Below are 26,860 nucleotides of genomic sequence, written 5' to 3'. Positions count from 1 at the left end.
AAGGATGCTGCCGTAGCAGCCCGCGGGCAGCCTGCTGCCCGGTAGCCCGCCGTCGAAACCACGCTCGGCCTGATCGCGCCGGGCGGTAAATAATCGTCGCCAAAACCCTGCGTTAAAATGGCTCCTTAACCCCCATGTTCACTTGGGCGATGGAGCTTTCAAGGCACGTTTACAAGCGCTGAGTTCGTGCGCCAATGTTGGGGGTTGGAGCTACTCAAACTTTCCCTTTCAGATGACTGGAAGGTTAAAACGTGCTTGATTTATTCCTAAATGGAAGATACCGCAGCAGTTGTTTGTGGTAACTTAATATAAAATGACAAAAAGTTTAGTGGTTAAAGGTTAAGATGTGTGTGGAACATGGGGAAATACATGAAGCGTACGTTCTCAGTTTAATATCTAGTCGAACTGTAAAGGATGGTGTATGCCAAAGCACGTTGCCAGGACTTCAAAATGGTCAAGTCAAGATACATAAAAGGATGGGGATTGAGGAAGGAGTAATCTTTCCTGATGTACCTATAAAAAACCCAAACTGGTACCTCTGTTCGTCAGAACTTGGGGTTTTTGGTTGTGTTTTTTCAAGTACTGATGAGATGTGGGTTATGAAGGGTGTACACTTTCAAATTTACTACTTTGATGTGTTCTAACTGTGTAACATCCAGTGTGGGGTATGATGTGCAAATCCCTATGCCAGGTCTGTCTGCATGGAGCTGTAAGATTTTGTTAAGGCAGGGAGAATTGCCTGGTACTGTTTGCCCAGCCTTTGCTTTGTCTTCTCTGAAACTCTCGCTATTGGATATTTTCTTAGTCAACATTGATTGCATTGATAATTATCAGTTACATTGATAATTGGTTACAGTTGATGCTGCAGCTTAGACATAGCCTCCTGAGAAAGTGATGGCAAGGAACTGGGATCAGTTATATGCAAAACATGGGAGTGATTTGCTTTCTGTTCACCTTTGGATATGTTTGTTTGCATTTACTGAAATAAAGCAATAACATACTTCTTAAAGTTAACATTTTTTCAGGAGGAAGTGGTGACTTCAACTCTTCAATCCATTTATTTGTATTTGGGCACTGAATTCTTGTACGACTTGTTCTGGATTTTGGGTATACCTCTTACAGTTCCCAGCTACTTAGAGAATGGTTGCTCTGCATGTGAAGTTAAAGCGCCTTTATCCTTCATCAGTGTCTGAATAATGCCTTGCTGTTTTTCCTCTTTAGAAATATCAGCATGGATAAAAATGAGCTGGTGCAGAAGGCCAAACTGGCTGAGCAGGCTGAAAGATACGATGACATGGCAAGTTGCATGAAGTCTGTGACTGAGCAAGGAGCCGAGTTGTCCAACGAAGAGAGGAATCTTCTCTCTGTTGCCTATAAAAATGTTGTAGGAGCCCGTAGGTCATCCTGGAGAGTCGTCTCGAGTATTGAACAAAAGACGGAAGGCGCTGAGAAAAAACAGCAGATGGCTCGAGAATACAGAGAGAAAATTGAGACTGAGCTAAGAGACATCTGCAACGATGTGCTGGTGAGAAATAATGAAACTGTTGATCTGGTTTTACTTACTGTTCTAGAGTGAATGGTTCTGGGCCCTCTGGGACTATTGCTGGCCTTTCAGTAAATCTGTGGTCTCCTATGCTGTTTCTGAAGGACAGGGTTTACAAAATGTCTGAATTATTCCCTCTAATGTATTGATCATTTCTATCCAGTTCATCATAGTTGCAATTGCGAGCAAATTTGGAGACATGGAGACATTATTGTATGTAAAGTAATATTTACAAAAAAAAGCAACCTATTTCTTTGACACTGAACTAGACACAGGTTTAGTTTGGGGTTTTCTCCTCCACCCTTCCCCTTCAGTGCAGTATTTTTATCCTAGATCACTTTGATTTCTGCAAAATGTGCTGCTCTAGTTGTAAGAGGTAGTTCTTACTCTACAGAAATTGTGCCCCTCCCTGGGTAAGATGATGTAATGTTAGTTATGACTCAGCCATGCAGAAAATTGTCTGCAGGAAGAGGCAGTAGAAATACTGTGATACCTTCTTAAACGAAAATTTGTAGTGGTAAACTAAAAGGGTGTTCAAGTTAGGCATTTTCTGTAGCTTGTAGTTCCGTTAAAATGTGTGTACCCTGCAAATGACTGTATTTTTGTGAGGAGCCTGGTTTATGAAATCCAAACCTCTTCCAAATGCTTATTCCAGACTGGCAAGTTTTTTTTCAGCCACACGCAGAGGTGGTGCTTCAGCGAGCACATGGTTAACGGATATACAGTCCTGCCGCCACTTGTGAGGCAGATGTTACTGTCAGCAATAAAATTGTCCACTGGAATGTGGACCCTGCTGGTGTGTCATCCAATATGGGACAGAGGATCACATACCTGGAGGTGACACAATGATATGTGACACGAGGGAAGTGTTAAATAGCTAAGTGGATGCCTGAAGATCTGATGTCAGACGAAAATGAAGATCGATGAGCAGCGTAAATTTTGCTTGCTCTGTAAGATGGCTGAATGACCCGGGCTGTGGTCACTTTGAGAAGACTGGTTTTCCAGGGGTGTGTAAAAGTCAGAGTGGATAACTGTGTCCTAGCTTCCCGTTTGGGCTGGCTCCCGTGCTTCTTGTAACACACCCAGTTCCGTATGTTTGGTTATCTTGTGTAAGGATAGCTCTTAACCTTCCACTGTGAAAATGGAAATGCTGAAATTATACATAGGAAAGAAGTGATTTACTAGTTCTTGGGGTGTTAAATGGCAGCACAGCTATTTAAGCCAGGAAAACAAGGATCCAAATAGTGACATTATTTTTTAAATTTCTTTTTTAAATTAATTATTTTATTAATGAGAGTCCTCAGGAGAGGATTTTTTCTTCTCGTTTAGAGTGATTTGAAATTCTGTAAATTATGCTTGGGTTTAAGAAATCATTTTAATTAAGTCACTGAGCTTAGAAACCCCCTTTTAGAAGAACTTGGTGTTTGCAGTTAATTATTTTTTTTTTCGATAATAGAAACCAGACTGAGGTGAAACTAGCTTTTATGGTGCGCACTGCATACAAAAACTAAAAACCCCAGCTTTTGAGTTCGCTGCAGCAGCTAAAGTGTCTGAGAGGGGAGGAACACAGATGGGAAATCTTGCTAAGTCCTGCAAATCTCAAAACAGGCTTGACTTTCTCTTTGTGTTTAATGAGTTAAATATATTATTCAAATAAATTATTATTCTTTGACGTATTACTTTGAGGAAGCTAATATCTTACTAGTCTTTAGTGTTGCCAGTCCGATTTTTCTTATTAGATTAAGGAAAAATTACTGTCCAGAAGAAGCAATGCTACAGGTAGTGATTAGCATAAAACTACTTCTTTTTAGACCTAAGTTTAAAAAGAAAAAAACATTATTTTTTTATTATTATTTCAAGGGATAGGATTTAAAAACGCATTCAGATGGCATGCGCTACATTTGACATTGCTAATTGTATTGAAGCATTGTATTAATATTTAAAAACATACTCCTATTTTTTTGAATATCCTTTTCACGTACGTTCTTACTCACCTAGCAACAGGACTGACCGTGTTGCTTTATTTGACATAAATTTACTTTAACAGCGGGGAAAAAAAAGGAATTGTGGCAGCATATTTAGTTGCTTTTTTATGAGCAGGAGTCTACACAATGCCACATGCGAACCTAGAACTAGGGTTGGGGATTTTTTTTGAGGAGGTGCTCTGTAGTTTTTGTACAGCATAATGTAGTCTGTAACTGTTCCCAGAAGTGAAAAACCAGACTTGGCACATCTTGATTGGTGTGAAGCATGAGAAGTGTTGACAAACTTTCAAAGCTTTCAGTCACAAGCCTTATCGATTACAGTACAAAAGCAGCTCAGAAACTTTGTCTTTTGTTAAGACCATGAATCTGTTTGAGCTGTTCTGTCTTCAGTTGCCTGCTAGGCTCTTAAGTAATATTTAATTCCCTGGGGTGTTACATCACAGCTGAGTGTGGAAGTGGCTGGTGTCCTAACTTCAGTGTTAAAGGGAGGAAACCAATTAAGAGAATGTGCTTGTGACCAGCAGAATGTAGCCAGAGCTGGCACCTCTGCAGCTTCTTGTTTTCTTCCCTCATTTTTTGGAACCAAATTATTAGTGGATTGGAAGAAATAGCTCCTCTAGTCCAGCAGATGCAGGCTACACTAAACTGTGCCTGGGTTCTGTTCCCAGCAATCCCATGAATTTATGGAGTGAATAAGAGCAATTACTGCTGGATGTTTTTCTTGCTTCATAACTATTAGACATAGTGATACAGATTTTAGCAGTTACCTAGGTCAGGTCCAACCATTTATTTTTCTTCTTTACACTGACCTTGCAGCAGGAAAAGCCAGCATGTACGTCTGTGTCACTTCTTAAATCTTCCCTCACTTGAACCTGTCATGGAGTATTTCTAATGCTCTACAAACAGCTGAACTTGTCCTCTTGTTTGCTGCAGCTTCAGAGTGCTGTGGTATGAAGAAGAGACACCTAAAATCTCTTGGTCCAGCACCAGTTCTGTCAGATATACACTGGAGTATATTCATGTGTAGTACAACCAACTCAGATTTGGAGTTGGTCTGGTAGTGCTGGTAAATATAAATCATTGTGACCTGTTTTGCATAGTACAAATTCCTTGTACTGTAACAATAAAGAGTGAATTTTCAAATTCTTGAAGAACAGTACGGGATGGGGGGGAGGAAGTACCTGGCCATACTCGAGCATCTTAAATGTTCTTGAGTATTATATACAATTTCCAGCCTCATGAATTTTGTGTTGGTAGAGGAAATTAAGCTTTTTGTTAAGTGCTTTTCCTCATGTTAACTGTGTCCTTCACATCCCCTTTCACTTTCTATAGTAGAAAGTTTTACCAGTGTCTTAGACCTTTCCATCTTTTATTTGTCATTTCCATAATAAGAATGGTTATTAATCTAACAGGTATGGATTTTCTTAAAAATGCTTTTTGCAGTTAATGGGAAGCAGAGCTGTAACTGAAGTGGTTCCAATTAAGTCTGTAGTAAGATGAATTTGTCAGCTAATGAGAATTATGAAGTACAGAGAAGACTTTGAATAGCTAACCTCTGATAATGCTTGCATGTTAGAAGTTCTCAGGAGCTTTAAACTAACTACTAGTAGCTTTCAGGCACTCTCTGACACAACCTAAAGGTAAAATAATCATCTAAACCAGGATGGTCTGGCTTCCCTTTAGTATCAATGTAATTCCAGGCAGTTTCGCTCGATTGCCTAGGCTGGGACATACGCTAGTAGTCCGCTTCATGTCCTCCAAAGTGTCCTGTATGCAGCAGTTGCAGTGTTCTTCCCCTGTTCCCAGTCTCTTCCTGCTCGAGTTCCCCCACAGTCATGTTTCAAGTGAGTCTCTGCTTGCAGTGCCCAGGCACTCGCTTGTAGTTTCTTTTCAGTTTGGGTTGTTCCTCTTAAGGTCTAGGGAGCTTCCTAAAACCTTGGCCGCCCTTCAGTGTTGTAGCGTTGCAAGACTTCTTTCTAGCTGCGTTGCACGCAGGTGCCACGCAACGCTTTTTACCCATTCACTCCCTGCCAGAAAAGTTGCAGGTTAATGGTGTTTTTCAGGGCTTCCTCAAGAAGATTACTTCTTTGCTTTCTTTGCCATGTTATTTCTTCCTGACTTACGCTCAGAAGCGTAAAACAGTACTCCTGGTGTGCTCATACTGTTTAGATTTCTTTGCACTAGTTATGAATGCTTTGCTTTCTAGAAGTGGTAATTGTGAGAAGAGAAGGTGCAATTAAATCTCAACTAAGTGACTGGGTTTGTGATTCTGTCTTGTGTATATTGTTTTGGGGGAGGAGTAGGAGAAGGTGTAGCAGCCTGTCATGGGGCTGCAGCTTGCTGGGGGGAAGGGAGTGCGGTTCCATTCCGAATGCATCTAAACGGCTTTTTAAAGAACATGCCATGGAATTAATGCCTATTTATTGCCAGCATACTCAAATTACTGTGGGACTTTTTTTTTTTTTTTTAGTTGGCCGCAAGCATCTTACAGGTTACTGTGTTCACATCTATAAAACCTGTTTCTGCACTAATGTTTAATGAGAGGATGAGGAAATTTAGTCCTTTGTCCTCTAGGAAGCCCTGTGCTTTTTTGACATACACATGCCAAGATGGTATTTTAGAAGTCAACCATTGCATATGCTCAGTGTGTCCTCCTGATTGTCAAGGAGCACAGCTAACCTATAGAATGGTGCTAACAAGAAGATGAATAGATTCGTTACAAGCTTGAGTGACTTGTACAACCTTCTAAACTTTATATGCTACAAAGGTTTAGATACTGATACTAACAAAAACTTCAATGTTCTGACTGAAAATTGCTACTTTAGTTCTTCCACTCCTTCAGGCTTGCTTATTTTTGACTGCACTTTGTTTCTGTTTTTGAGATCTGTGTCCCTTATTTGATGTTTTCAGAAAAGGAGGGCAGGTGTTTGTAGAAGCTTTTATTTGCAGAATGTCAGTCACGGAGGGGTGGTGGTTAATTTATTGAGGTCTGGGAGCTATGTGCCCAGCATCTGTTCTGAAAAGACTTAGTCCTTGTTATTTTGAGCTGTTTTGATTGAATAATTTAGGTTGGAAGGAAGGTCATTTAGTTCAAGTCTGCTCAGAACAGATCCAGTTAGATCACATTGCTCAAGGACTTGTTGGTCAAATTCTGAGTATCATCAAGGGTGGGGATTCCACAACCTCTCTGGACAACCTGTCATAATATTTGGTCATGTTTATGGTTAAAAGGTGGTGATGTGGAAATCCTTATAGGTAATCAGCACTTCTCATGTTCCAGCTTGTCTTCTGCGTCTCGTCATTTTAGTGTAGACCTCTAGGAATCTGGCTCCATTTCCTCTGGGCAGCTGTGCACAGCAGAAAGATCTGATGGTCTTCTCCGGTCTGGAGGAGCCCAGCTCTCTCCACTGTGCCTTGTACATCCTGTGCTGCAGCCCCATAATGGAGCTGCTGGCCACTACGGGGCTTGCTTCAGGATATCCGCGTCTCTTGTGTGCTGTGGAGAACAAACCTGGATGCAGAACATGGAACGTCATCTCAAGTTAAAATTCATGTTACGGGATGTTAACTGGTAGCGTGCTGGTGGCGTACGTGAAAGAGTCCACAAGTACCTCTGGTTCACAGGTGCTCCTCTGAGTGAGTTGTTATATGTCATGGAACAAAATGCAGCCAGGGTTTCCTAAGTTCCCAGGATAATTTTGATTTAAGCTTTTGATTAACTCTCCAAGTCTAGCTTTTTCATTTAGGGTTTGGCTGGTATAATTGTTCGCATATATATTGAAGGTAGGAGGCTGAGGCAGTTTGCATCAACCTCATGATTTCACTTTGTTAATCCTTTAATCACTTACTGGTTATAGCTTCACCCTTTCAGGTTTTTTCTTTTTTGACTGTTGAGCTTTTAGTTATTTTTTGTGGATGGTGGGGTTTTTTTCCCCCTTCAGTGAAAGCACTACCTAAACTAGAGCAATTTCCTTTATTTTTTTTAAAGCAAATGGTCTTTTTTTTTTTTTTTAAGCAAATTAAACTGTTGAGAAACTGTTGAATCTTGAAGAATTAAAATCTCATTCATGGATCAGTTTTAATATGAGGTGTATTGATTTTTATTTATTCTACATTGGTCATGTAATTTTTTGTAAACACATGAAACTTCAGCTTGTGTTTGAAAGGATTTTAGATTCCAGCATGCATAATTTACTGGTGGTTGGCCTGCATGAGCAAAGGTGAGCTAGAACTGACAAAGCTTAACAAGGAGTGAATCCATAATGTTATGTGTGTTTAATGCACCCATGTATCACAAAAGCAGCTCGGTGCTGTGCATAAATGGGGAAAAAAAAAAAGTTTAAATATGCAACTACCTCTGACAGATTAGATAATGCACATGTGTATGCACACCTATACGTGGAAGTAGAGTAAATTTTTACTGTAACCAGTAGTTTGCTGTATGAATTTCACTTTACATTTATGTTTAATAATTTACTTTGATTAAAAAAAAAATACACAGTGCTTATGCTGTTAAAAGCATCCAGGTAAGAACTTGCTTTATTTGACAGCAAGCTTCAGTATTCAAGTACTTCATACAGGTACTGCTGATACACAGTTTTAAGCAGCAAAATAATTGATCAGCTTATTCACCTGTGGCATACTCTTGTCCTTCTGTACTGTTGAAGCAAGAACTTCATTGCATGTGCTTGTAACTGTGTAGCTGCTCAGTGCGTTTGTTTCACTGGCTGGACACTTAGCAGGCAAGGAGTAGAAGCACTTCATTTTTAGGTACCAGCTTTTACTCTGCCTGTGGAAGCCATAAGTGCGCAACAGAAAATTCAGAGTACGAGTAGAGTTAGTGCTTTATCATTTTATAAGTCTATAAACAGATACTACCTTATCTCTGGTTTTTATCTGGAAACTTCTGTCTTGTTACAATGCACCTGATAGAAGTACATCTTTCCGAAATGTGTTCTCAAGTGCTTCCTTTACTTGTTCTTGCTGTAGGCAGGCCCACCAGCTCCTGTTTCTGAACCTGAAGTTGGATATCTGTTCATGCAGCAGTTGACCACCATTCTGAAATAGTTTGATTGCTTGTGCTGTTAAAGTTGATTGAAGAGCCTTAAGACTGTGATTGCTTCTTAAACTTGTTTGTTATGGAATGTCAGCTGTTGTGTAGTTGCTTATTATTTTTTAAATCTGATAGAAGTTTGGCAATCCCTCTTGTAAATAGAAGTAATAAGTCATACTGCTGCTGAAGTGAACACTAGATTCTTATTTTTTCATTTGGTTTAATGCAGCTCAGATGAGGTAGAGGACAGTTGTGGGTGGTTTTTTTCCCCTGGATGTTGTTATCCCTTGTGGTTATTTGGGTAACAAACAGGGGAATCTGATCTGTAACAGATCAGATTCTCCTGCTCCAGAGCAGGCTTACATCACAAAATGGGCTGATAAAATGCTTTTATTAACATTGTATGCTATAATGAACTCCTAATAGATATGTCATCCACTTCCACAGGTTTCAGGTCTCCTCAGAGTGCAAGCTGCTAAAGATAAATGGTTCCTACTTCTGTTTCTTATCAAGGATAAAGAGTGTTACATAATGTACATAATATACTAATTACTTGGGGAAGAGAAACACCATGCACCAGTACAGGTTGGGGGCTGACCTGCTGGAGAGCTGTGTAGGGGAAAGGGACCTGGGGGTCCTGGTAGACAGCAGGATGACCATGAGCCAGCAGTGTGCCCTAGTGGCCAAGAAGGCCAGTGGCATCCCGGGGTGCATTAGAAAGGGTGTGGTTAGTCGTTCAAGAGAGGTTCTCCTCCCCCTCTATTCTGCATCGGTGAGGCTGCATCTGGAATATTGTGTCCAGTTCTGGGCCCCTCAGTTCAAGAAGGACAGGGAGCTGCTGGAGAGAGTCCAGCGTAGGGCTACAGAGATGATTAGGGGAGTGGAGCATCTCCCTTATGAGGAAAGGCTGAGGGAGCTGGGTCTCTAGCCTGGAGAAAAGGAGACTGAGGGGTGACCTCATCAATGTTTACAAATATGTAAGGGGTGAGTGTCAGGAAGATGGAATTAAGCTTTTTTCAGTGATGACCTGTGATAGGACAAGGGGTAATGGGTGCAAATTGGAGCATAGGAGGTTCAAGGTGAATATCAGGAAAAATTTTTTTACTGTGAGGGTGACGGAGCACTGGAACAGGCTGCCCAGAGAGGTTGTGGAGTCTCCTTCACTGGAGACATTCAAAACCCGCCTGGATGCCTTCCTGTGTGATGTACTCTAGGTGACCCTGCTCTGACAGGGGGGTTGGACTAGATGATCTTTCGAGGTCCCTTCTAACCCCTATGATTCTATGTTTATGGAGGTCTTTAGTAATATTTCTTCAGAGACCAAAACTCTAGATTAGGACAGCTAGAATATGTTCTGATTCAGAGTGTGGCCATAGTAACTGTCACTTAGACCTTCCTGTCCAGCAGAAGTTCTCATCCAGCTCAGTTGATTTCAATATGATATCTCAAAGTTTCTCAGATGTTCTGTTTCTTCAAAAAATGATAGATGCATTTGGCACCATTCTGTTTTGTTGCAAGTGCCCAATATTCAAGGAAAAAAAATCAGTAAGGTGATGGGGGAAAAAAAAAAGTTAAAATTGCATATTGGCTTTGCTCCTCGGTGAAGACTGTTTTGTGTATTAATGTCTATAGCAATGCTTCAACAAATGAAGTACGCTAATCTCAATTCTCTTTCTATGAAGTGTCTTATTTGCTCCTGCATTTTGTATGGGTTTTCTCAAGAGTTGGTTACTCAACTGGAGAGGTGTTTTTGCCTGTGCTTCATAGTTTGATTCCTTCACTATTGTGTGTTTGTTAAACATACTTTGGTAAAAACCTGTGATGTTTGGCATGAAGGGCTTTAAAACTTTTTTGAATAATCTCAGAGTATATCCCAATATGAAGCAGATTTGCTTCCCTTGCCATAAATGCTAATTAGAAAGCAGCGGTAGAGGAGCAAGCTAGTAAAGGGCACAATAGACTAAGTTGGGGAGGGTAGATCTGCAAGCAGAGCTATGTGTATGGCTGTAAAAGTGTGAGCTGAGATGCTACTCCTCACTGCCTTGTTCCCATCCTTTTCATGCAGACTGGTGGTGTCTGTCCATAAGTGCCATGTCTTCCCTCTTAGCACCCTGTGCCTGTGTTAGTACCTACACCTACTTCCTACTGACTTGGTTCTCTCCCCCGTCGTACACGTCAGTGGGAAGATGATCTTCCGGGTGTCCTTCTTTCATGGTTTCCTCTGCCTGCCCTGTATATGATGCTACTTTTGTTCTCTTTTCTAGCGAAACAGATTTAGACTGTTTTAGCTTATGCAAAAAAACCCTAAAATTTCTTGCCATTCTTTGTTATATGAGATTCCCTTTTCTCCATTAATCCTTAAGTTCTTTTTTCAGTTACCTTCTTCCTACTTGGGCCTCACTTCCTCCATTATTTCCTTTCCTAGATCTTCAGCAGATTGACTACAGCAAAACTGCTAATCATGTGTACTTTTCCTGCTCTTGCCAGTTCTGGGTGTCCCTACACATGTCACGTGTCCCACTGGTGTATCAACTCTGCAGTCATTCCTCCCTACTTCTTGAAAGTCCTTTGTTCCAAATTCTGAATTCCTTCCCTGTTGAGGCTCATTGTCCTGACCTCATTTCTTCCAGCCAGCTTCCTCACCTTTTTCAAACTTCTGCTGTCTGTGTGTACAGCCACTTTCATGAAAAGAAAGAATGAACTGGTACTGAGAACAGGCAGCAGGCTTATTTGCTTCTTCAGCAGATGTTTCACCAGAGAGATCTCCAGTGCCACAGCAACCACTGGTAGTTGACAGATTTTCTTGGATTCCTGTTCTAGGGAGCAAATGAGTAGATAGAAGTCTGTAGCTAACTTTAAACAACAGGTTTTGGTTTTGGCTGAAGTGGAAGGCTGACAGCAGAATAGCCCTTTTGGGTATCCCCCAAGAGGATTTGAGGTCACCCATTAGGCAGCAGTTGCAGAGCCCTGATGCTGAGCTCTGGATAAAACTGTAATCAGAAGCAGTATAATAAGCCTCTCTCAAAAAAGCCTGCATTTGAGAAAGGATTATCTATAAATATTCTCCTTAGAAATACAAATATTTGGCATTTTCCTCCAACAATTCGGCTAGACACATGTAAATAAAATTTCTACTGACCACAAATGGTTTGGTTAAACCCTTTGTACTGTGTGCACCAATCTGTGCAGCACAGCTAATTGCATGTGTTGTTTATAGCCCAAGTAATTTTCCTAACTGATTGTAAGGCAGAAAACACATGCCTGGAAAATCACTTGCTAGCTTTTTATGGGAGTGGTAGGTGTCTTGAACTTTTGTCCAACACAGTTGGCCTACTTTAACAACTGTGTCATCAACACCGAAGTCTATAAGAGAATAGCTTAACAGAGGTGTGCTACAGTTACTGTGCTGGCTCCACCAGAAACCAGGTACATCTGAAAACACCAATTTGCGTCAATATTTTGAATGTTTACCTAAATACAACTGATACTTTATATGTGTAATTCTTTCAGAGACTCGTGTGCAGCTGTGCAGGTAATTGGAAAACAACAAGTCAGCGTTCTAACTGTAGTCTGGGTAGTTTTATGTCTCCTGCTTGTTGCCCTAGGAGCGTTGGGACACAAGGGGAGCTTAGTTCTCTCTGAATTACAGTTGGTCAGTGTATGTTGATGCATCTGGATAGCTGAATCTTAAGAATCAGTAGATGGTAATCTTCTCGCTTGTTCTAACACAGTGCTTCAGCTGGATGTCCTTTTTCTGAATATCCATCACATCTTTCTTGTTTTCCTTTCCCTCCTCCCCTGCTCACCTTCCTTTGTAGAGAACAAAGTAGATAACCTGAATGGTTTGAAAGTGCAGCAGGGCTTTTTGATTCCTATTCAGAAGTGTTACTGGAACTTTTCAAATAGTCTGAGGTTACCCAGTAGTCATAAAATGGTTTGGGTTGGAAGGAACCTTCAAGGTCATCCAGTTCCAATATGGGCAGGGACACCTTCCATTAGACCAAGCTGCTCAAAGCCTCATCCAGCCTGGTCTTGAACGCATCCAGTGATGGAGCATCCACAGCTTCCCCAGGCAACCCGTTCCAGTGTGTCACCACCCTCAGAGTGAAAAAAACTTAGTCCTAATTTCTAATCTAAATCTACCCTCTTCCAGTTTGAAGGGTCTAGTCTTCTAAAAGAAATGCAAACTTGAGTAGCAGTGGCTTTATAAGCTAAACTTTTTTTAATGAAATGGGGAAGTAGGTTTAAGATATAAGTAACACTTTCTCATGTGCAGGTAGTCGGGTATCTCCAGCTTCTTCTCCATAGTGCATTGTAGATATTACTGTTATGTTTATGTAAGGGGAGTTTGGACAAGTGTGTGAAATGTGGATGAGAAGCCTGTTGAAGGTTACTATGTTCGGAGACACCACATCTGGCTCAAGAAGTCCCTAGGCACAGATGGAGGCTAACAGAAGCATGGTGTGTTTGTTTTTTTTTTTTCTTAACTTCCTTGATGTATTTTTCTAATGGCATCCTCTTTTTGGTAGTGTTGCAGGTAAGTCAGTAGGCAGAAAAGTCCTGTCGGCCTATACAGTCCTTCCCATGTTCTTGTAGTGGCTTGAAGAAAGACAGGGGCATGCCGCTTACATCATGAAAATATCATGCCAATGCCAGTTAGTGTGAAACATCCAAGTAAGAAGTTTTCAGGCTGAACTTAAAGATACGATGTTTCTTTCCTGTCTTTCATGAATTTAAAAAACTGATTTCTTCCCTGTCTTGTTCATCCGTATGCCATCTACCACAAATGGATGACGAATGAAAGTTCAGCTAATTCTCCTGTGTAATTTAGCTTAAGAACTAGAAGTAATGTCATAACTACATCAGGTGACTTTCAGTACTGCATGAAAATGAATGGCCTGCCTTGTTAGCTTTGAGCAGAACTGATACTGTTGAAATTAGCTAACTTTTATCAGTGTATTTTTCTGGATTTTTGCCATTCTTCATCTTGGTTCTTTGTTTTTATCCTATAGTTCTAGAGTTTTTACTCAAGGTGTATCTTAATAATTGATTTTTGGTATCGAAAAAAAAAAAATTCCCTGTTCTTAATACTTTAACTATACATTACCTGCTCACTTACAACTATATTTTTCTAAAATCTGGTGATTTTATTCGTGCAAGCCGTTTGTCAGGAGGGAAATGTCTTAAATAGAAAATTGAGCTGTTGATGCAGTCCTCGAGTACATTAATAATTATCTAAGTTCCCAGGCAGTAACACGTACTGAGACTGAGCCTTTAATAAAGGGAAGTACAGAACTGTAAGCAACAACGTAAAACTGAGGCACTGATTTTAGTGCTGCTTATGATGAATTTGGGAATAGTGTTTTCGCCCTTACAAGTAATTTGCCAAAGATGCATGCAAATGCTTCAAAAAGAAGGCTAGTTTTAGGCTTCAAGTATGAGGAAAGGACTAATCAAGTCCTTCTGGGCTTCCTGTCCTAAACTGAAGCTCTCACCACAACTTGACAAACTGAAGCATGTCTGCTTGCAGCAAGAAGCAGGCAGCCTTTTTGTAGAAAGTTGTGTGCTGTGAGGGTTTTTTTTTGTTACACAAAATCACTATAGTTGTTACACTTCCATCACACTCCTGACTGAGTCTCATAACTCGTTTCTTAGACTTTATCTTGCAAAACCACAGAAATTAGTCCTTAGGACCTTTCATCAGAATGGTTCAAAATGCATTGTACTTGGTCTTGTAGCCTGTTGACTGCATCCTGCTCTGGGAGGGGGGGGAAAAAAAGATTGTGTAAGAATGAAGAAAGGGAATCTCTTTCAAGTTCAGTGTTTAAAGTAAGCTGGGATTGAAGTTCACCAGTAGAATAATAAAGTTGTGAGCATGCAGCCTCTGTTATGTCTTTGGAGACCAAGACTTCTGTAGTGCATACTTGGGGGATTGTACCAAATTTAAGAGATTCTTCTCCATGGTGTATGTGAGCGTAGCTGGCATCTCCCAAGTTTTAATGTGCTGTCTCTCCTGGTCCAGAGTACCAGAAAGCTGTTAACTTGCATCATAATCACAACTGCAGGTTTGAAGTGTTGAAGCCTGATTTTTATTTTTTTTAACAGCCAGCATATTTGTAAGAGTAGACACTAACATTTAGAACATGCTTGCTTTTTTTTTTTTTAAAGTAATCATTTTCCATTAAGTCTTTCTGGAAAGTCTGTGTATGACTTTGTTATGAAAGGCACTTGTAGGAGCTGTTACAGGTTTTGGCTGAAGAGTGTTCTAAGATGCTGCTACATCTGCTTGATTAATGACAGTAGTACAGTTTGTTTCACATCAGTTAAAGTTTTGCCCTAAGTTAAAAGCTCTGACAATTACAGCTGAGTAGTTGGGGTTTGGGGGGCAGGGAGTGGTGTTCTGTTGTTTTGTTTTTTGTTGTTTTTTTTTTTTTTTAAACTGTTTCTATGAAATTATGATTGAGGTGCTGTAAGTGCCGTTTCTTCTGGTTTGGACAAACAACCCATCGATAGAACTTAAATATCAACATATTCCTCCCTGTGGAAAAAAATGTATCCCCCAGAAAAGCCTTGCTATGAATCTTAAAAAAAAAAAAAAGGAACAGTACTTCCCATAAGCAGATGTGTTAGCAGATAAGTGTTAGACTGGTTATGCCTAACATCTTGTGTTCTCTCCTGTGACTGAACTCTCAAAGGTCGGTAGTCTTACTGGTCTCATCTGTATGGCTTTCTGTAGCCACACCACTGCCATGCAGGCAGCAGCTCTCACAGCCACTCTCTAGGGTAAGTCAGTGTGCTCTGAATCTTCAGGCTGATTTCAAAGGAGTGGTTTGTGTTGCTTATGCAAAAAGTATAAGAAAATACATCTCGAAATAAAAAGATTGGTACAAACAGGAGAAACTGAATATATAGTATTGGATAAACAATAGAGGTGAGATCTCCTTGCAGTGATTTCACGTTAGCTTTTAAATGTTAATCTGCTTTCAGGTTTTATTATTGCTGCTTATGAAGTATTCAGCATAAATAAAATTTTCCCAAAGATACATGGCCTACCAGTCTTCAGTGTTGTTTTTGTAGAATAGTCTCTTTTATCTAGATGTGAGCAAGCTACTGGTGCAGCCTTGGAGTCAGAGCTTCTTTGCATTAGCTACATTCTATAAATAGCTATTCAAAGGGATTGTCTTAGTTCATCAGTCTTCTAAATTAGATTTTTTCAATACAAGATGTATGTGCTCTCCAAGCTGCTGTTGCCCTACTAGTATCTATCTGATTAAGAAGACTTTCTCAAGTGGTAGGCTCTCTCCTCTGTTTGCTGGTGCAGTTCACCCATTCAGTTAGGTGTTGGCAAACACCCTTACCTCATTTGTGACCTAAGTGAAGTTTTTCTGGAACTTTGACTTCTGCTATGGGAGTGATCAGAACTGTACTTTTTAATCGAGCCACCTTCTATATGGGTGATGAATAATATCTGTTTCTAGAATCACTGAAAATAGTTTCATCTGACCAATTAATGGAGGGTACAGAAGGAGGGCAACTCCCCGTGGTGCCAGAAGGGTAGGTGCAGACTGACACACCTGACTTAATTGCAGTTCCTACAGAGAAAAACTAATGAGGAGCCTTACTCTCAGTAGCTGGTAACCTTCAGTTGTCATTGAAGTCAGAGTTTCTTGGCACCCATGAAAAATTTCATAGCTGTGGATCTGGAAGTTGTCTGCTGGTGAGAACAGAGTGCGCAAGTAGTCGGAGAGTTGAGGTGCATGACCCGTGTACCTTGTGTCCTCCTGCTTCCTTCCACCTGCCCCAGGGCAGAGGTGGCTCTAAACCCTTCTCCTCACGTAGTGGTACGCCTTCCAGAAGGGTGCCTTTGGCATGAGGCACGTTGGCAGCCAGTTTGACTGGCTCCATAAAAATACCTCTGCCACCAGCTTGCTTGTGTTGCGTTCCCTTGGTTGCCAGAGGATTGTCTCTGCTGTCCTTCAGATGGGAAGTGAGGGGACAGTGTTTTTCACTGTCTCCCTGTGTGGTTACAAAATGAAGCTATATACCAGCCCCTGTAATACTGCGAATACCTCATATTAAAGATGATGGAATAAATACCTACGCTGTCTGCTGAGATAGAAATGAGGGAGAGATGCCATAATAGGTCACTTCATTTTGAAGAGTTTCACACAAGGTTGAGTCTACCAAGCTAAATATTCATGACTATATAAATGAATTTGCAGAACTTCAGTTACAAATTAAAAAGTGCCAACCAGCCAAACCTGTTCACTGTTCTTTCTTTTTCTGTGAGTTAGTTTTTCTGTAGCTGTATGTCACTTGGCCTGTTAAGCAGAGCAGGTGCCAGGGGTGGGTGCTTGTGTCACGGTGTGGTGGTTCCAGTCTCACATATTCAGGGTGAACCTATCCCAGGAGAACATCCTGTAAGATGCTCAATCAGCAGGGTGCTATCTAGAGCAGAGCACTGTAAAGTGTCATTGTTCTTTGGGTTGAAACCGAGTTAGATTGTACATTTCTGTGGTGTCATTGGAAATATGAGCTAAAAACACTGAGTCAGAACTGAAATGTCTGTCACCTCGTTTGCAGGGGGGAAAAAAGACCCCCAAAAATTCTTACTAAGACCTCTTTTAAGAAAGTGTTATTGTTACATAGCAAAGTATATGTAACAGCTCTGATTTAATTTTGAGTATTCAAGAGCACTCCTGTACTCTTTTGTAGCTTTTAAATAACTAGCTTTTCTTTCAAAGTCTGACTTAAAGCACTCAGTATCAAGAAGTTTGACAAGTTTGTACCTTAATTTAACTGAACGTGTTTGAGCTACTGATTTTTTTTTTTTTTTACCTTTTTTCTTTTCATCATAATAGTTCTCTTGCTAAATTACATGACTGCCTCAGCTGGGATCTGGCTATGTTAATTTAATAAGCGGTTTAGAATAATCTAGAAAAACCTGGTCTTAACTGGCAGCCCACAGGGAGGATTTGATGGAGTGACTCCAGAGAGCTACTTTGCTTTGGAAGATACGGGAAACACCTGCTAAGGCAGCACATAAAGTCCAGTGGAGGATCCTTTGCAGTGCTACAGAGCTGGCTGTCAGATTGGCAGCTGTCTGGAAATGCAAGAATACAGCTTCACCTTGCAGGTTTTTTGCTGTCAAAGCCAGTACCGTGTTCCACTTAATGGGAGCTGTGTTAATGAGGCTTATTTACTGCCTATGTATGTAAGATTTTTGAGTCCAAGACTCATCTGCTAAATGAACACAGCCGCCTTCTCGCCATTGAGCCACAGCCTGCAGCATTCCATTTTGTACCTAGAATTGTGATCCAAGACACGTTCTCTGTAGCTGAATATGTTATGTAGGATATGAAGAAAATAGGCAAGAAGTAAAGCTGCCTTGACTTTGAAATAGATTGTAGTATAATTGAACTGTTGGTTCAGCACGCTGTAGAAGTATGTATGTTCAAAACACTGTGTTCTTTGTTTCTCTTTTAGTCTCTGTTGGAAAAGTTCTTGATCCCCAATGCTTCGCAAGCAGAAAGTAAAGTTTTCTATTTGAAAATGAAAGGAGACTACTACCGTTACTTGGCTGAGGTTGCTGCTGGAGATGACAAGAAAGGTATTGTATGTCAGCTTGTGGCTAAATATTGTCAGTTGAGTTTGGTTTTGGTGAGACAGTGACACGACTTTTCATTTTAGAATAATTCTGACTTGGTTTTAAAAGTCTTTAGTAATATGCTTCCTGTTCTTTGAAGAAAAATCATATTGTTTGCATTCAAATGAGATATGAATTTCCATCTAGCTCTACCTTTTGAAGCAGGGAACAGATGTTCAGTCACGAAATCTTGAAATCAGCTCAAATTTAGGCATGCATGCATCTGTTCTATTACTGCAGTACAGGTTCATGCATCTTCTGCCTGGCTGAGCATTGGGTTTTTACCTCTTTGTAGGCAGTGTTCTTAGCTTTTTGAAGTCTTATGCTATTTCTCCTGCATTTCTTCAGGATACAGAAATTCTGCATAGGTTCAGTGAGCAAAAAGACTAGAAAGTACCTGGAGAAGAAAGATCAGTAAAACTAACCTTACTCTTAGGAAAACTTCTTCCATAATCATGGTAGTTTAATGCCCGAATTTTTTTTATTTCCTCAAGTTTCTTGTCTCTTCATGTAAGCAGCTTGTTCATAACTGCAGGTAAGTTGCCTTGCCCTAAATTTAATTAGGAAAGTTAATACAAGGCACTTAATACATTAGATGGCTTAACTGCTGCATTTGAAGAGACATCCTGACAACATACGGACTCCATGCAGAGTCACCTTCAATTCAGAATGATCCATCATGTTTAGATACAGTTCATTGCAAACAGTGCTAAGCTGTTTTCTGGAGCCAGTTTAGGATGGGCAGAGTGCCCTAGAGAGCAATGCACTTGATCAGAGCTCAGACTGGTAACTTCTGCCAGCCCTAAGCTGTTTTCTTGTCTGCAGAAATATGGGGTGCTTGGTGTTCTGGTTTGGGGTAGAAGTGTTCAGCTGTGTGGCTAATGCTTGGTAGCGTTCTGCCCTATTGCAGGACTTGTTAGGTTCCTTGCAGTGCTGTGGAACCTGTGGTGCCCCTGTGACCCTGTGCTGGCCTCAAGCTAATAAAGCTCTCCCAGTATGATACAGAAAGAAACCTGCACAATGTCACCGAAACCAGGCTGGTTTGGTATGGAGGGGAAACGGACTTGAATAATTTCAAGAGGATAGATGTCTCTGCCATAGGTGTGTGGTAGATGTGTTAAATCCACTTTACATAGGGTAGCCCAGTTTCCCCAGTATGTTGAAGAATAGGGAGTTCCATAAAGATACTTAGAGTTGGTATAACAGGGCTTGATTTGACGGCTGAGGCTTGCTGCGTGCAGACTGCCCCTGTCCTGGTGACGGCAGAACTGCACCTGTAACCAGCACTTCAGGCCTGCTACTTTATAGAGAGCAATTGTATTTTTCTTTCAGTAATCTGTTTTCATGTACATGGAAGTTACAGTGGTTTGAGTCCCAAAGTTTGGGGTTTTTTTTAGTTGGGGATCAAGTTGCAGGCTCTAAAATTAGGCTGAAAATCTTTTGTTTAAAGTGATTTTGAAATTCATTTTTGTTTAACCCAGTCTCCTGGCTGAGCAGTTAGTGGGTTTCCAGGTGAAGACAAAATTCTGAAAGCCAGTCTAGCTCATAGTTTCTGTGGCTCATAAACTGAAGAATTTTTTTTTTAAACATCCATGCTCTCCAAGTGTTTCATCTCACAGGCTTTTCCTGTAAACCATCTGTGACCTTGAAGAGGAGCAGTTGATAATTATTGTTTAGGAAATGGTGGCTGTTTAGTTGGACAGTATTCTTTTAGCCTTTTGCAGTAAATATGGCACCAGTATAAAGCTCCCAACTCCAGGAATTGTATTTTTATCTTCATAAACCAGATTTATTTTATCTATTGGAGTTTTCTTACGGCAGTCTAGTGGACAGAAATACCAGGCATGTACCTCATCCTACTATTTCAGTCTTGAACCGTACAATGCTTTCTAAAGAATTCAAGGTTTAAAATCTTGCAAATTTTTAATACTGGTTGACTGAAAAATTTAACAGAATACATCAAATTTTGCACCGTTCCCAAAATCACTGCTCAAAAGGTAACTGTCTTTTCCTCAGATATGAAGAAAAAATTTTTTTTTTCCTTATCTATGTTAAAGATAAATTATTAAGAAAATGCTTAGCATCATTCTTTGCAGTTACTGTTTTTCATGCTGCTTGTTTTGCTTTTCATAAACACTGCCCTTTTCTAAGGCTTTTCCAGTATGGGAAGAGTAAACCACTTACTATTTCTAAATTTAACTTACAAGTAGACCTGGTTCTTATCGACTGTGATGTAGCAACTTCTGGTCTCTTTCAAAGTATTATGCAGTGGTCTGATTATTCTGAAGAACTCCATTACTAGTGATGAGTGTAGAGAGGGTGAAGTGTTGAGTAATTGTGCAGTGAGTGTCCTCTCTTTTCCACCCTGAAGAGGACATGTGAAGCTTTCATTTTTCTGATTCCATAAAGGTGATTACATAGAGATTGCATAGAGAACCTGAGTATTACTTTTCAGTTATTCTCAGACTTTGAGTACTTAGATGGTGATATATTTTTGAGTCCTTAACCTAAAATTCTTTTATTTTTCAATATGCGTGGCTGGTGCTCTTGCGGAGGTCATGCTGGATGCATTTCTAGTTTGATCCAGAAATGTTAGGTTTGGAGATCTTTTGCATCTGAACAGAATGACTTCCCACCCACCTTCTCAGATGGTATTAACAGTCTTGGAGAGTTCAGGAACAATGGTCCCTTTGTGTCTGTCTCTTGCCTCCTGCAGTCAAGGGCATAGTCCAGCCTGTGGGCTGTGTTGGGCCATGATCTCTGACTTGTGCAGGCATAGTCTGCTCCTAAATTCGAGTGTGTTCAGTGAGAATGGAAACTGTTGAGTTCTTCAGTCTTGAATACACAGTATAGCTATTTTTTTCTGCCAGGCGTTTATAACTTGTACAATTGAACCAGTTAAAGGAACGGCAGAAGGTTAATCTCTTAAACAATTGGACTCTTTTTTTATTTTTATTTTTCACCCTTCAAAATTTATAGGTACTAGAACTTTACAGTTCAGTAAAAGTGCTTTCCATGTCTGCATTGGAAATGGAACTATTCTGGAAGCTTTTTAAAAAATAAGTATTTAATTCAGATTGATGTGTATGCCACACTATTTTTGCCAAGCAATTTGGGTGAAAATTCATAGATGACTATTACTGACAGGATTCAGCATGATAAGCCAAGGTCATCAGTGTTTCGTTGACTAAAATGTGGATCTGTTATGCTTTGCAGTGTTTAAAGACAGTTGAAATTGTGGTGCTGTACCAAACCTGCGTGTAGTTAAACCTTTGAGTTTTTACCTTTGTGTGTTCCTTAAGTGCTACAAAATTGCTGCAAACACTTGTAAATACAAGTAGTGACAGGGAGAGACTCAAACTGGTGATTTGATCAATGACAATTTCCTTTTTTAATAATCAAAAAAAGTTATTTCGTAAAATCTTGATAAAGCAGTGACTTGTTAGGTAAAGTGGTCATTCACAGGCACTCACTTGTAACATGCTTTGTTCATGCAAGCGTGAACACAGTCCTGATTGTACGTCTGAATGCAGTGTGTGAGTTCCTTACTGGTGGGTTTTGTCTTTTTTTTTTTTTTTTTCCCCAAAGGGATAGTGGAGCAATCACAACAAGCGTATCAAGAAGCTTTTGAAATCAGTAAAAAGGAGATGCAGCCAACACATCCTATCAGATTAGGTCTGGCTCTGAACTTCTCTGTGTTTTACTATGAGATTCTCAACTCCCCGGAGAAAGCCTGTTCCCTTGCAAAAACGGTAGGTCTAAGGGGAGGAAAATGACATTTAAATTATTTCCATAACCTTTTTTCACATGACCAATGGAGTTGTTTGTTTTTATAACACCAGGCTTTTGATGAAGCAATTGCTGAGCTTGACACATTAAGTGAAGAGTCATACAAAGACAGCACGCTAATAATGCAGTTACTGAGAGACAACTTGACAGTGAGTATCATTCAAGTTTGCGTATTTTTGGTAACAGCATTGGCCTTTGTGGCACTCGGAGGTGCCCTGTTCATTAGCTGTGGAGCTGTGTCTGTCCGTTACTTACAGATGGGTTTACAATACATCATATTTCTGAGCTGCCTCTTTCTCCTGCCTAACCTTTTTTTGTCTGCATGCTAATTAACATGGTGTTCTGACAGATGACAAATTGACCACTTTTTTTTATTCAAGGAATTTAGCATGTTTAAGTGATGTAGTTTGGACTGTGACTAGCAAAGCTCTGTTACCTTTTGTTAAACATCATTTGAGAATACAGTCACTTGCCTATGCAAAACTTACATAAAATTTTGTATAGCTTATTCTGTGTAAGTGTGCAAGAAATAGGTCCTACATGAAAAATGCAAGCAAAGCTTAAGGACCTGTTGTCTGGGGGAGAGAGAGGTTGGTTTTAATTTTGATAAAGCTGAAACTGGAATCAGTGCTAGCCAGGCTATTGCCACAACAGCCTTAATTCTTTTTTTTTCATGGACTTGTAGCTGTCTGTGGTGTAAGATACGGATCAAGATTGTGTTGTTGTGTCAGAGTAATCAGAATCTTCATCTTGTGCGGGTTGGTTTTTTTTTAAACCTACTTTGACTTTAAATCAGGCAGAGATAAACATCTAAAGCCAATGCAACAGTAACTGTAAGCAAACATGCGATAGTATAATTAATGGCACAGTTCAATCCCCAGTCCTCGTGAGAGGGAGAGCTGCAAGCAAGAACTGAAAAAAATATTAAGAAGCACCTCTTGTTGCCAGATGTAGCCCCTTGTTCACATTCTGTGCATCTGACATAGGAGACACTTATAAAATAGTTGGAATTTTTTTTTTAATGAGACTAGGAGTAAAGTTGTACAGTGGTATAAAATTGGAGTTGCCATATTTTCTCCTTTTGTTTCTGACACTTTATTTCCATGTTCCTTGGAACCTTTTCCACTGGAATGGCAGCTGGCAGCTTAATACTGCTGAAAAAACTACTTGTGATTGTTCCAGCTGTTGCTTACAAAACAAGTGGAAGAGATTTCTCAACCTCTGTAATGGAGACAGATACAGGGTTGGCGTCGCTCAGTGTCTGTGTGTTCTGTCCCCTTGGGTGAGATTGCTTAAGAGCTCTCCTCTGAATGAGTGGGATTGAAATAGAGAATAGAAGCTGACTTTTATTGCCAGCTTCCCAGTAAAAATAATGTAAAGCTTGCTATAGCAGTTGGAAAGCAAATTTTCATAAAAGAGAAGTTGGACTGAGCTACCAGTGTGTGAATTATGGTAGTAGGCCTGATAATTGATGTGAGCTTTCCATTTTAAGGCAGAAAGCTGTAGACAGCTGCAGGATTCCATACTCCTGAATGTTGTCTTGCTTTAAGTGCTTACATGACTTGTGTGAGGGCATTGATCCTGTTTTGCTACAACTTCTTGAGGTAGAAAATAATTTTTGATATGTGTGACTGACAAAGACTGCAATGAGTTTTTCATAAATGTAAGAAAGGTCCCTTTTGCTGCAAGTCGGTTACAATCTGAGGAGGCTTTTGATAGTGATAGAGCTTGGTAAGTTATGTGCAGGAGCAGTTTCTTCAGTTGTTGGGTTTTTTTTTCAGTCTTGTATGGCTGAAGAAGAGTCTGTGCTCCTTCTCAGCAGGTTTCTGAAGGCAGAAAAGTGTTTCTAGGGTTGTTTCACATACCAAGTCAAAATCCATTTTGCCGGGATGGATAGATGTTGTTGCCTTTGCTCTGTTATGAAATTGGTTTGTTTTCTCAAATTTAAAAAAAAAAAAGACGACTTCCCCATAAGGTTTTTTAAACTGCTCTCAGTTGGTAATCCTCCTTTCATAGCAGTCAGGCCCTTTTTATTGAATGAATAAAGGGGGGGGGGGCACTTGTGTGTGTATATATGTACACGTGTATACATACCTGTAGATACTCTAGAGGTGAGGATTTAGGGTAGAAGCCTCTGACAAAATTCTGATAAAACTGTTCTTTACTAACTTTTCTTACAAGAATAGCACTGAAATTGAGACTGATGTAGTATTATAATAACAGAATGTTGAGTGTAGTGCAGGGGCTAGAAACAGAGTAGTGTGCTGTGGTCTCCAGTAAAATAACTTGTTGCTTAATGCCTTCAGCAAGGAACATTTAGTGCAGATACCATGGAATGTTCAGAGCAAGAAGGCTACTGGTCTTGTGCAGGTTTCTCTGTTGTCTTGTAGTCCTGGAAAGGATAAAAAGTTTACGATGATGATCGGCATTTTTTAATTTATTGGGGTTTTTTTCTCACAAGAAACCCATGTTGTGAGACCTTTAGTGGTATAACATTGTAGGTAGAGAGTTGTCCTTAGGTTTTACCACCTTATGCTATAGAGTGTGAAGGATTCGGTTAATGTTGCTGTAACTCCATCAAGTGAGAGATCACAAATCACACTGGGCTGGTAATAGTTTGGAAGCAGACAGTGTGGCAAAATACTTGGTTCACAAAATAATTCCTTTGTCCTGGGTGTTGCTCTGGAACTGGTGCTTAGTTTCCTCAGTTGGTACTTGATGTATGGCTTCTTTGTATGATTTTATGGAGCTGAAAATAAGATTTTGTGCATACTGCATGTTTAGCCTGATTTTTCTTCCCTCCTCGCCTTGCCCTCTGGGTTTGGAAGCTGTGTGTTCTAAAAGTTGCTAAAGATGAGCATAACTGAGTAAATAGAGCCAAGGGATAGAGAATTTGGTGAAATGGAGGTTTTTGGGTCTTTTTTTTTGTGGGCTTGTTGTTTGTTTAACAAAATAAAACCAAAAAAAAACTCGGAACTTGAGGTGCTTGTTCTGAGGGCATCACTATAATGCTGGATGTGGAGAGAGACCTTTACTGAAGCTTTTCTTTCAAGAAGCTGTCTGAAGCTCACCTGAGGAGGTGGTGTACAAGTCCACAGGAAACCAAATGTCGTTCCTCATGCTTGTGTATCTCTTCTGCAGGTCTGACCCTTGCCTGCTTGTAATCATATTTTAGTGAGCCTTGTGGATTTGAGGCTTTGGTTTTGACTATTCATAAACTTCCTCAGTTGGGTCACCTAGGACTAGATTTCCATTTTCTAATAGCCAAGAAATACATTTATGTTAATGTGTTCTTTCTTCCCCCCCCCCCCCCCCCCGGCACTTAGTTAGGACCTCTTACAAAATCATTACTTGAGAAGCAGGCTTGCTTTCTAATAATTCCTTCTTAATTATTAGTTAATAATAATTGTCAATATCTTAAGCATATTTCACCGTTTTCTTCCCCAAACAGTTGTGGACATCGGATACCCAAGGAGATGAAGCTGAAGCAGGAGAAGGAGGGGAGAATTAACCAGCCTTCCAACTTCCATCTGCCTCATTCTGAAATTCACACAGTAGACCATTTGTCATCCATGCTGTCCCACAAATAGTTTTTGTTTACGATTTGACAGGTTTATGTTACTTCTATTTGGATTTCTATATTTCCCATGTGGTTTTGTTTAATATTAGGGGAATAGAGCCAGTTAACATTTGGGGAATTTATCTGTTTTCATCCAAGGTGGCCAATATAGGGTTGTGAAATTTTTATACAAGTTTTACATGTTTGGCATAGTACTTTTGGTACATTGTGGCTTCCCACAAGGCCAGTGTTAAAACAGCTTTCTATGTCAGGCGAAGACGACTGCTTGCATATTGGTCTGTCACGATGGAGAAAAGGGATCATTGGTTGCAGCCACAGGTGTCGTGAGCGTGAGGGTCTGAGCTGCAGCACACCTGGCTGTGAGCAAACTGATGTCCCACAGATATTGCATGTCAAGCCAACCTGTGAGATCTGTGGAACATACCGATCAAGTGTACATCTTTGATTGCAGCTGAAGTGTTCCTTAAGACAGTTTGATAACCCAGTCAGCTTTCTCTAGAGAAGGACAGAGAAACGGTTCACATTCCATTATTTGTAAAGTTACCTGCTGTTGCTTTCATTATTTTTGCTACACATTTTATTTGTATTTAAATGGTTTAAGCAACCTACGAACAAATGTACAAGTAAAGATGCAGTAAAAAATGAATTGCTTGATATCCATAATGACACTGTATATCGAGCACAGCAGTAAAACAAAAACCCATGTATTTAACTTTTTTAGGTTTTTTGCTTTTGTGATTTTTTTTTTTGATACTTGCCTAACATGCATGTGCTGTAAAAATAGTTAACAGGGAAATAACTTGAGATGATGGCTAGCTTTGTTTAATGTCTTACGAAATTTTCATGAACAATCCAAGCATAACTGTTCAGAACATGTGTATTAAGTTGATGTAAGTGGAATAAAAGTTTTATGAATGGACTTTTCAACTACCTTTGGTGTAGATTTCATGTCATCTCTTACCACACCTTTTAGAATAGTCGCAGTATTATACATGCATTCAACGTGGAATTATTTTTATGATGGAAATCTTAGTACACATTTAGGCATTTAGTTTTGGGGAAGTCAGGATGAAATACTTCATATCTGATTTTAAGATTGCTCTAATAAGTTTACAACTTTTAGATGCCTACAGCTTTCTGACTCTGTTTCCAAACCATATCACATTTCTGTCAAGAACTGAGACTCTTGGAAAATAATTGAACTGTATTAAAATACTCTTGTTGTATTTACATAGTCAACATGAGAGAAACTTGAGTCGCCTTT

The 26,860-nt window shown here is 40.0% G+C and overlaps 1 protein-coding gene across 1 annotated transcript; it reads left to right on the top strand.

Annotated features, from left to right (window-relative positions):
- The first annotated feature begins 1,018 nt into the window (after positions 1–1,018).
- YWHAZ (tyrosine 3-monooxygenase/tryptophan 5-monooxygenase activation protein, zeta) lies at positions 1,019–26,526 on the top strand. The gene is made up of 5 exons (XM_008935608.1): positions 1,019–1,525; positions 18,068–18,191; positions 21,816–21,979; positions 22,070–22,165; positions 25,468–26,526. The coding sequence occupies exons 1-5, from the start codon at positions 1,232–1,234 to the stop codon at positions 25,525–25,527; spliced, it is 738 nt and encodes a 245-aa protein (XP_008933856.1). The 5' UTR covers positions 1,019–1,231; the 3' UTR covers positions 25,528–26,526.
- Positions 26,527–26,860: the final 334 nt, after the last annotated feature.

Source organism: Merops nubicus, unplaced genomic scaffold (assembly GCF_000691845.1).
Source record: "Merops nubicus isolate BGI_N331 unplaced genomic scaffold, ASM69184v1 scaffold49190, whole genome shotgun sequence".
In the NCBI taxonomy this organism is placed as follows: domain Eukaryota; kingdom Metazoa; phylum Chordata; class Aves; order Coraciiformes; family Meropidae; genus Merops; species Merops nubicus.
This window is presented reverse-complemented; position numbering and strand designations above follow the sequence as displayed.

Coding starts and splice junctions, on each gene's coding strand:
- YWHAZ (XM_008935608.1), top strand. CDS start 1,232: ATGGATAAAAATGAGCTGGTGCAGAAGGCCAAACTGGCTGAGCAGGCT. Junction 1,526..18,067: donor ACATCTGCAACGATGTGCTG/GTGAGAAATAAT, acceptor TTTCTCTTTTAG/TCTCTGTTGGAAAAGTTCTT. Junction 22,166..25,467: donor TACTGAGAGACAACTTGACA/GTGAGTATCATT, acceptor TTCCCCAAACAG/TTGTGGACATCGGATACCCA.